Raw genomic sequence first — 10,756 nt, 5'->3', positions numbered from 1 at the left:
TGGAGTTCAATGCAAATACATAAGAGTCTCTAACTCCAGTATGCAATCCACACTCTGACTCAGCAGAAGAAGACAATGTTGCCTTGAACTTAAGGTAGAGTGAGTTTTTAGTGGAAAGGAGACCATAAGCAGGGGGTTGCATGCCTTCTAGGGTGGGTTAGGTGGTAAGTGATCAAGACAATTTTAAAAATAATTAGTCAGACTATTGATACCAAAACATAAACAGCTAATGGGATATCTGTGAGTACATTTGGAAATTATTAACTGCTGACAGAAAAATTATAGTACATCTGGAACTCATAAAGTTCATAGCCTGATGATATCACACATGGTGATATCTTGCTTGTACAAATAAAGCTTATCTGGAGTTCAGAGAATGGAGTTTGCCCAATCTAACCATGCAGGTCTGGATCTTCTAATTGGCTGAATCTAGAATGCTTTCTCAAGTTCCTGCTGCCACAGCATGTTCCTGGGGCTGGGGTCAGACCCTAGTCACCAGATGTGTGTATATGGAGGCTATTTATTTTCTTATTGTTTTTTTCTTATTTTACATATTGATCCCAGTTCCCCCTGTCCCCCTCCCTAAGTCTCTCCCTCCCCCATGCCCCACCAACACCCTCCCATCCCACCTCCCCCACTCCACAGTGAGGTGATGTCTTCCAGGAGGGATCAACAAAATCAAAAAAATCAACAAAATCTGTCAAGTCATTTGAAGGCTATTTCTTAAAGGTGGAGTCTATGTGGCTATGTAAGCTTCCCTAGGTCATCACAGTAGCTAGTTGAATTGGCAACATCATGGGCAAAATTTTATCTTCTGGAGAAGCTGATGAGAGTGCTTCCTTCAAAGAATGCACTTTTTGGGGATCTAATGGAGACCAAGTGTTGTAAAGACGTTGGCTCACCTAAAATCCCCAAGGCAGGCACTCTCTGCAGGGAATGAGGTGTGTGACTCTCCACTTGCTTGACTTAGCACCATGGGACACCAGTGAAAGAGTTGGATAGAACAGATGACGAGCCATTAAAGGTAGGATTACAGATTAGTGGGACAATGTGACAACTAGAGGCTAATAAAATTAATAGTATTCATTCTTTCATTCCATATACCTCCAAAGCTGAGGACCACAAATGCAGGAGGGGATACATGTAAGTGTTGGGGTAATAACTACTGTCCCCCCCCCCCATTCTCAGGGAAGTCTCCATGGTAACAGATTGACCTTGAAATTTCAGCATCTTTGCATATTTTTAGGTAGAGATAAGAACTCAGAGGTTAAACTCCTAGATCCTTCTTGGAGCTCTATCTGTCAAATGCATACTTAATGCTGTTCTTCTGAGCAAACAGAGAATAAGGGGGTACAACTCACTCCTTTCAATTGGTTCCTCCTAAAATGATGTATTGGAGATAACAAGTGTACAAAGATTCTTCATAAAAGACACCCAGGAGGATATGTGTTTGCCCCAAATATTTACCAGTAGCTGCTTACTGGAGACTGAGCAAACATGAAGGTTGTAGAGGTTCTATGGTTTGAATGATATTATCTTTGGGAACACATCCATTTCAGTGTTTATAGAAAATAGGCCTTAATGGTTATAGTAACACCCTCCCTACCGTTGAACTGTGGGCACGCAAACATGCGTGTCTAGTACCCACATGCCTGTCATCCCAGATCTCGAAAGACTGATAAAGAAACATCATGATCTTGAGTCTAGCCTAGGTAATATAGCAAGCCCAGGGCCAGTCTAGTCCACATAGTCACATCTACTCTCAGAAACAAACAAATCATCAACACTGCCCACGTTTTCCAATTCTAGAGTTAATTGAAAGGCAAAGTGAAATCAATTCATCAATTTTTATTAGTATTTGAGTTGAAAAGGAAATTTCCACAGTCCTCAGGAGTTTTCTACACACACATATATAGAAAAGGTTTTTACATACATAGGAAAGATAAATTTGGGGATGGAGAGTTGGCGGGTTAAGAGGATCAGTAGTGAATTATATGCAAGGCTCATATATGAAACTCAAAAATGCCATTAAAAATGAAAAACCTTCAAAAATGAAAAATAAATTGAATGTATTTTATTTGACCACTATATATATATAATTTTTTTATTTATTGGTCTCATGTACAGTACATCCCAACCACTGCTTCCATTTCTCCCAGTATCCCTCACCTCACTCCGGACAGAAATTTCTAAATAAACAGAGACTTATATTGATTATATACTGTTTGGCTACTGGCTCAGGCTTCTTATTTGGGTAGGTCTTTCTTAATTATTAACCCACTTCTATCAGTCAATATACCTCCACAGGGAGAGACCGCTAAACTAGTTCCATCTGAATGGTAATATGGAGACCTAATATAAGAGAAGCATCCTAAAACTCATACATATATGAGGACAATCTAAGAGAAATTGACAAATAACAAAATAGACAGAACCTCATCTGGGGATTTCTTGTCACCAAATGAAGCATCCTATACCAAAATGGGTTACTAAAACTACGTAAATTGCTCTGCACAAACTGAGAGCAGGGTCGCATTGCTGAATGCAACACCTGTACATCTCATGGAACTGGATGAAGTCAAGCTCATGCCTGCATAGATCCTTCACCCTATAACCTACATCCTGGCATTGCTGGCACAGGAAGGTACTGCACAAGATACCAAAAGAAAAGCATGAATACCAAACCAGTCACAAAAGCCTTTGATCAACAATGGTGTCCTGTCTTCAAAATATGCTACTACAATGGTGGCACAAACATGGAGGGTGTAACCATCCAATACCTAAAGGCGTGGGCATAGTGATTTCACTGGACCCAAGATGATGATAAATGGGTGTTTATTGGGGAACATTTAAAAGATTATAATGAAGAACCACTGCAGTGTTTCTCAGCCCTTCAGGTTGGATCCAGTGACCCAAGAGAAAGACTGCATGAGAGAGACCATGCCTCTGCTTTTCTCTTTATGCTCCCCTCTGCCTGAAGCCATGCCCAAAGGGGCGTGGGCACCATTACAGGTTAACAGGCAAGACACTGCTGTAATTGCTCTTTTAGTCTAAAGAAGGTTTTAAGCCCAATGCAAAAAACGACATACAATGATGCAAATGCCAAATACATTCCAGGAAAATGAAAGGTAAACATACACAAATTAAAACCTACTACCAGCAAGCGTGAGAATGAGTACTACAAGCCCAGTATCAGGGTAAAAGCATGACAGAGTTTACTCCAATAGGAACCCTAATCTGCAAAGTAGAAGTCTTGTCTATCTAAGATAAGCAAGGAGATAGCTATGATTTCATAGTCTTCAACCTCATCAAAGACCTGGGAAGGTAAATAACAATACTAAAGTTGGGGGGGAGAGGAGGCTGCCGTGGGGGCCGGCTTGGAGTGGGATTCGGCCCACGGCGCTGACCGAGTGCTGGACCGGCGGCCGTCCGGCACCCAGGTCTGCAAGCACCGCTGCTCCTGGTCACTCGGCCGAGGCGCTGGCCACGGGAGCCATCAGGGAGGGCTCGGGCTGCCGGGCCGGGCACCATGTCCATGGAGGACCCCTTCTTTGTGGTGAAAGGAGAGGTACAGAAAGCAGTCAACACTGCCCAAGGATTGTTTCAGAGATGGACAGAACCTTCAGGGTCCCTCTGCAGCAACAAGTGAGGACATCGACTGGACCACCAATGAGCTGAGGAACAACCTCCGCAGCATAGAGTGGGATCTGGAGGACCTTGATGAAACCATCAGCATAGTTGAAGCAAATCCTAGAAAATTCAACCTGGATGCAACAGAATTGAGCATAAGAAAAGCCTTCATCACAAGTACTCGGCAAATTGTCAGGGACATGAAGGATCAGATGTCAACTTCATCCGTTCAGGCTGAAAGGAAAAACAGACAGGCACTGCTAGGAGACAGCAGCAGTCAGAACTGGAATGCTGGAGTAACGGATCGATACGGGCGCCTTGATCGAGAGCTGCAGCTAGCCAACTCCCATTTCATTGAGGAGCAGCAGGCACAGCAGCAATTGATTGTGGAACAGCAGGATGAGCAGTTGGAGCTGGTCTCTGGCAGCATCCGGATGCTGAAGAACATGACCCAGTGCATCGGAGGGGAGCTGGAGGAACAGGCAGTCATGCTAGATGATTTCTCTCATGAGTTGGAGAGCACTCAGTCTCGACTGGACAATGTGATGAAGAAACTTGCAAAAGTGTCTCACATGACCAGCGATCGGCGACAGTGGTGTGCCATAGCCATCCTCTTCGCAGTCTTGTTGGTCGTGCTGATCCTCTTCCTGGTGCTGTAACGCCCCCCCCTCCCCAGGCCCTTCTGCACAGGGACTCAGGGGAGAAGAGAAGCAAGCACTCGGCCACTTACATTCCTCTCCCAGAAACACGCCTCTGCCCTGCTTCCTCCATGTGACGCTGCCACTGAGACAGCTCTCTCTCCCAGCGCTGGAAGGGCAAGGCTGGAAGAGGAAAGCGGTCACCACACTTGAAGCTGGAGAGCAGAAGCCTCGGCAGCCCATCCTTCCGAGGACAGCTAGCCACTGCTTTGCCTTACTGGACCTTGCTCCTGGAGGAAGACTCAGAGTCATCAGAGGAAATAAGAGCCCCACTTACTCTGTTGCTCATTCTGTTGGTCTCTGGCAGCTCCTTCCCTCTGCTCAGACCCTTTCGCTGCTTAGATGGGTGGCATTGTCCCTTCAAAAGAAACCTGGCAGAAATGGGGCATTTGGGGGTGGACATTTCCCACTGCATTGTATTTCTTAGCCCCCAAGAGCTGGCTGTTGAGGAGGACAGAAGGCTCAGAAACACTTTGTAACAGAAATGCAGTGTTTTCATTTTGTTGGGTAAGAGCTGAGATTAAATTGCTTTTCCAGGTGTGTTTGTGGCAGGGCTAAGCAGTAGGAAACAATGAAATCCCTGGGGGCTTGGGAGTGCCGAGGACAAATGGCTTTAATGGACAGGCGCAGTTGAGAGCAACAGCACCGATGTTGTCCAGCTTGATGAAGGGCTGGTGATGTCTGCAGAGGCCGGGCCAGCCCTGCTGACTGTCTGTCCCAGGGATTTCTCCCCAGAGGTGCAGCTGCATTCTTAGAGCACCCATCCACATAGTGTTGAACAGCACTCAGTTGGGTGGGGCATGCCTTCTCCTCTGGTGCCTATTCCAATGGCACTCTGAGTGAGGTGGAATGTCAGACATATATTACATTTATGCAGAAGCTGTCCTGACACAAACAGGCTGGTCCTGGATCAGACATCCCTTACTCTGTGAGTAATAGCTTGGTGGTTAAGAGAACTTGATTCTTTGTTCTCTGAGATGACACCTTGACTCCATCATGCATTTGAATAGCTGAGCCGGTCCAAATCCACTGACAGATGGTCTATTGGGTTGAAGCAGCTGAGAGCTGCTGACACTAAACTTCAGGCTTCGGGTAGCTTTTTAGATGCTTCGGTTTGCTCATATCCAGAGGATTTTTTATAACGTCCCTGATGTATAACCTGGTATTAAAGTAGCTGTCAGGCCCAGAGCTAGCCCTTCACAAAGGAGGCTGCTGCCACTCAGTTGTCTTCTGTGCTGGGAAGAGCAGCAGCTGGACAGAGTTTGACCTTTGACCTCTCGCTTTGCCTTTCTGTGTATTTCTTAGCATACCAACTTTAAAAAAAAAAAAAAAAAGAAAGAAAGAAAGAAATCCTGGGTTGTTCATATTCCTTGGGATTTGATTTAGGATCCCTTTTTTGTTTTGTTTCCCAATGATGTGCTTACCCAGCTGACTTTTAAATTGCACTTTTAAATAAATATTTGTAACAATTTAAAAAAAAATACTAAAGTTGGCAGGAAGCACAATCGTGTGACTTCGTAGAGTTACAAGTGAAGACAGAAGCAACTGGCTACCTGGACAGTCACCCAAGGACTCACAGCAATGTCAGGGCGACCAACATTAGCTAAGGCCTAAATTATAAGACAGACCATCTCAGAATCAAGAAAATTGAAAAACTGTCTTACCATGACTTGACAGGTTTCAGCAGTCAATCTTCTTTAAGTTTATCTCCTGAAAGTTCAGTTAAGACAGCATGTCCAAGATCAACCATGGGGGTAGTTCATTGCCCAAGAGGCCAGTAATTAGGGAAACAATAAATCCCAGATGGTGTGTAATCGGTACCCAACATGCTCTTTGGGATTGCTCAGTCCTATCAGAAGAAATTGTGTCTCATGTCAATGGAGTACTAATTATTAAAACGTTTAAATGACATATTCTACAAGTCTTTGAAATATTTGAAAATCCTATCTATGTCTAACTAACCTCATAGGTATAAGAAGCATGGGCAACTATAATCTGTAATTCTCAGAAACATAGTTGCTCAATGGCTGAAGCTTCCCAAAATAATTTAGCAAGGATAATAACTTCAAAATGTGTGTGTGTGTGTGTGTCCTTGAAGTGCACAGTCTGATTTAGGTCAGAAATTTTTTTCTATTGCCCAATGTATTTCTACTTTTTAATAATTTTTTTATTTTTATTTTATGTGCATTGCCATTTTTCCTGCACGTATGTCTGTATAAGGGTATGGGATCCCCTGGAACTGGAGTTACAGACAGTTGTGAACAGCCATGTGGGTGCTTGGACTTGAACCAGGGTCCTCTACAAAAACTGATCGTGCTCTTAACCACGGAGCCATTGATCCAGCCCCTTCATTTCTATGTATACCTTTAAAATTACTACCTGCTGGTAAAGGAGTTTGGTTACAGAAGGAATGAGTAGGGCACGTTTTTACTGTTTCCTTAACTTGTCGCCAGGTGATGGAAAGAAATCTATTTTTAAAACTTTGCTATTCACCTGGTGTTTCTATGAAATTCAAGGACTCCCACACATTTCCTATTAATAAATGGTCAATTTCATCATTGCCTTTGCTAGAATACCTGGTGTGTGTGTATACACACACACACACACACACACACACACACAGATGAGTCCTATTCCTGATTATTTCCTGTAATTGTATGAGCAATGAAGCTAATTCTGTATCATGAGGAATAAATTCATCAGTTTAAATGGGTAAGACAACTCTCTCTGCATATTGAGAGTTGGTAACTTTATTGAGAGGTTCTGTAAAATCCATAAAAACCATGAGAATGGCATACAATTCTGCCTTGGTACAATTTATACCAAGTTTTAAAGGTTTTGAACCACTTTACTTATGTTTCCTGTTTTATATCCTGCCTTACCTGACTAGTTTGCATCAGTGTAGAATATATGAACTCCAGAAATGGGTGTTTTCCTTACCATGCATGGAAGGATCCAAATGGTTATCTATATGAATTTTATTCTTTCACTTTTGAGATAGTTGTTGCTCAAGTTACTGCAAGCTATTTGCCAATATCCATTATGTATTCCTCTCAGTTGTTGAAGTCTTAATTTTCCTTTTAAAATAAAATCAGAAATCATTTTTATTCAGTTTATATGGTAGAAATATCCATTCCAATATGACATCTTCCCTCTTCTGAACGGTATGCTCTGAAGGGTACACACTCAGTTGAGCTTTGGATCCACACGATCCACCTATGCCTCTAGTATTCTCCTTTCTACAATCTAATTCTTTTTTAGCTTCAGCTGATGATATTCTTGGACTATTTAAGTCCTTGACCTCTTTTAGGGTCTTTTTCAAATTTTTTATCTCATGTCCTTCTGCTCCAATAATAGTCTGTAGCTATGAAATCTCTCCTAGCAATTTTTGAAGATCATTAAGAGGGGGAATGGGAGAGAGGGAGAGAGAGGGAACTGGGATTGACATGCAAAATAAGAAATATATATATATTCTGATATCAGGCCCTTCTGATCTGTATTTTTCATGATCTGATTTTATGTAAACCTATTTTATATCCTAAATAACTGATAGGATCTCCTCCTTGTCTTTTTTTCAGAGGCAATTTGGAATCCCCAGTGAAGTAAAACTTCCTTTACTTCCTCAAACATTTTTTTCTAAGATCTCCTGCCTTAGAATCAGCCAACAATATATCATCCAATTAGTGGAAAATTATAGATTGTGGAAACTGATTGTATGTTTCCAATGTTTTTTTGCACGAAATATTGGCACAGGGTGGAGCTATTTAACATTCCCTGTGACAAGACCTTTCATTGATATCTCGAGCATCTGAGAATTATTGTAAGTACACACCACGAAGGGAACATATGTATGTATGTATGTATGTGTATATATAACAGTTTTTTATTTTCAATATCTATCCCAGTTCCCTCTCGCTCCCTCCCATGCCCCCTAGCCCCTGCCATGACATCCCCCCCACTCCACAGAGAGAGTGATGCCTTCCAGGAGGGATCATCAAAATCTGTCATTTGGAGTAGTGTCTAGGCCCTCCCCCCTGCCTCTAGGCTAAGGGAGCATCCCTTCCATGGGGAATGTGCTCCCATAGTCCTTTTGTGCACCAGAGATACATCCTGGTTCCACTGGCAGAGGTCCCTTAGACTGTCCAGGCCTTCTAACTGACACCCACGTTCAGGGGGTTTGAGTCGGTACAATGTTGGTTTCCTGCTATCAGGCCAGAGGACCATGACTTCCCCCTTTCAGGTCAGCTGTCTCTGCGGGTTTCTGTAGCCTATGTCTTGACCCTTTTCTTATCACTCCTCCCTCTCTGCAAAAGGATTCCAGGAGTTCATCTCAGTGTTTAGCTATAGGTATCTGCTTCTGTTTACATCAGCTACTAGATGAGGGCTCTATGATGGTAGATAAATTAGTCTCTCCTTGAGCACTGGGACAGAGGGTGGAGCCAACAATCCAGACAACTTTGGGGAATCTCCCAGAGTGGCTCTGAACACATGAGACCTACCCATCCATGAGGGACCACCCGTAATCTCCACCTGCCTGATCTCTGACCCCCACCGCCGGACCTCTACTGGAGTTCCTGGCCCCTCCCAGAGATCTGCCTATCTCTGCAGGACCACTCTGAGTTCCTGCCTACAGGATCATTGACCCCCATCGCAGGGCCTCTGCTAAAGAGGCCTCAGCTGTAGAGTGCCAGGCCCAGGCTAGATCTGCCTATAGGCACAAGGAACATCCTGAGTCCCAGCCTTTGGAATCTTTGATCCCCATTGCAAGTCTTCTCCTGGAGCCTGATTTGTGACCCCCATCGCCGGGCCCCTCCCTGTGGAGAGACCTCCTGGAGAGCTTGGACCATCCAGAGCTACAGTCATCAAACCTCTGACCCACCTAAGCCCACCAGGGAAGTACCATAGAGAGAGGGAGAGACCCCACCAACACCTACTAGAAGAAGCTATGGGAAGACAATACAAGAAAATACCTAACAACAGAAAGACAAGCCGGCACTACCAGAATCTAGGGAATCTACATCAACTAGACTGGAATACAACAAAGCAGATGAAGAAGAAGGGAATGACTTAAAAATTATCATCATAAAAATGATAGAGGCCCTCAAAGAAAATGTGAAAATCCCTTAAAAAATGGAAGAAAAAACAAACAAAAAGTAGAAGAAATGAATAAATTTCTTAAAGTAAAGAAAGTACAGAAAGCCAAGAAAAAACAATTAAGCAGGTGAAGGAAATAGTTCAAGTCATAAAACTGAAAAAGACAAAATAAAGACAACACAAACTGAAAGAATGCTGGAAATAGAAAAACTGGGCAAGCGATCGGGAACTACAGACGCAAACATAACCAACAGAATTCAAGAGATGGAAGAGAAAAATCTCAGGCACAGAAGATAAACTAGAGGAAATAGATTCATCAACCAAAGAAAATCACAAATCCATAATAAAAAACATCCAGGAGATGTGGGACACCGTGAACAGGCCAAAACTAAGAATAATAGGCATAGAGGAAGGTGAGGAAGCCCAGCTCAAAGGTGCTGAAAACATACTCAACAAAATCATAGACCAACCTTTCCCAATAGGAAGAAGGACATGCCCATGAAAGTACAAGAAGCATACTGAACACCAAATAGACTGGACCAAAGAAAAAAGATCCCTCAACATATAATAATCAAAATACCTAACATACATAATAAAGAAAGAATATTAAGAGCAGCGAAGGAAAAAGGACAGGTAACATATAAATACAGACCTATAAAAATTACACCTGACTTCTCCATGGAAACCCTCAAGGCCAGAAGGTCCTGGATAGATGTTCTACAAGTACTAAGAGTCCACGGATGCAAGCCCAGGCTGCAATACCCAGCAAAACTCTCAATCACTATAGATGGAGAAAACAAGATATTTAATGACAAAGCCAGATTTTCCCAATACGTATCTACAAATCCAGCCCTACAGAAAGTTTTGGAAGGAAAACTCTAACCCAAGGAAGTTAACTACACTCACAAACACGGACGCAGCAGATAATCCCACTACACCAGAAACCAATCAGGACAAATATATTCACAATACCTTTGCCAACAACAAATCTAAAACAAACAAGCATCAACAATCAATGCTCCTTACTCACCCTCAACATTAATGGTCTTAACTCACCTATAAAAAGACAAAGACTAACAGAATGGATATGAAGACAGAATCCATCCTTCTGCTGCAAACAAGAAGCACATCTAAGCTTCAAAGTTAGACATTACCTCGAGGTAAAGGGTTGGGAAAAGATCTTCCAATCAAATGGACCCAAGAAGCAAGCAAGTGTGGCTATCCTAATATCTAACAAGTTAGACTCCAAACAAAAATTAATCAAAAGGGATGAAGATGGCCATTTCGTATTCATCACAGGAGAAATCCATCAACACAAAGTCTCAATTCTGAAC

At 42.8% G+C, this 10,756-nt stretch overlaps 1 protein-coding gene across 1 annotated transcript; it reads left to right on the top strand.

Moving 5' to 3' along the window:
- Positions 1-3,380: 3,380 nt before the first annotated feature.
- Positions 3,381-4,289, top strand: LOC127238580 (syntaxin-6-like). The gene is given in 2 exon segments (XM_051207204.1): positions 3,381-3,618; positions 3,620-4,289. Coding segments are annotated over 2 exon segments (759 nt in total). The 5' UTR covers positions 3,381-3,529.
- The last annotated feature ends 6,467 nt before the right edge of the window (positions 4,290-10,756 follow it).

This window comes from Phodopus roborovskii, unplaced genomic scaffold, assembly GCF_943737965.1.
Source record: "Phodopus roborovskii unplaced genomic scaffold, PHOROB, whole genome shotgun sequence".
Taxonomy (NCBI): Eukaryota; Metazoa; Chordata; class Mammalia; order Rodentia; family Cricetidae; genus Phodopus; species Phodopus roborovskii.
This window is presented reverse-complemented; position numbering and strand designations above follow the sequence as displayed.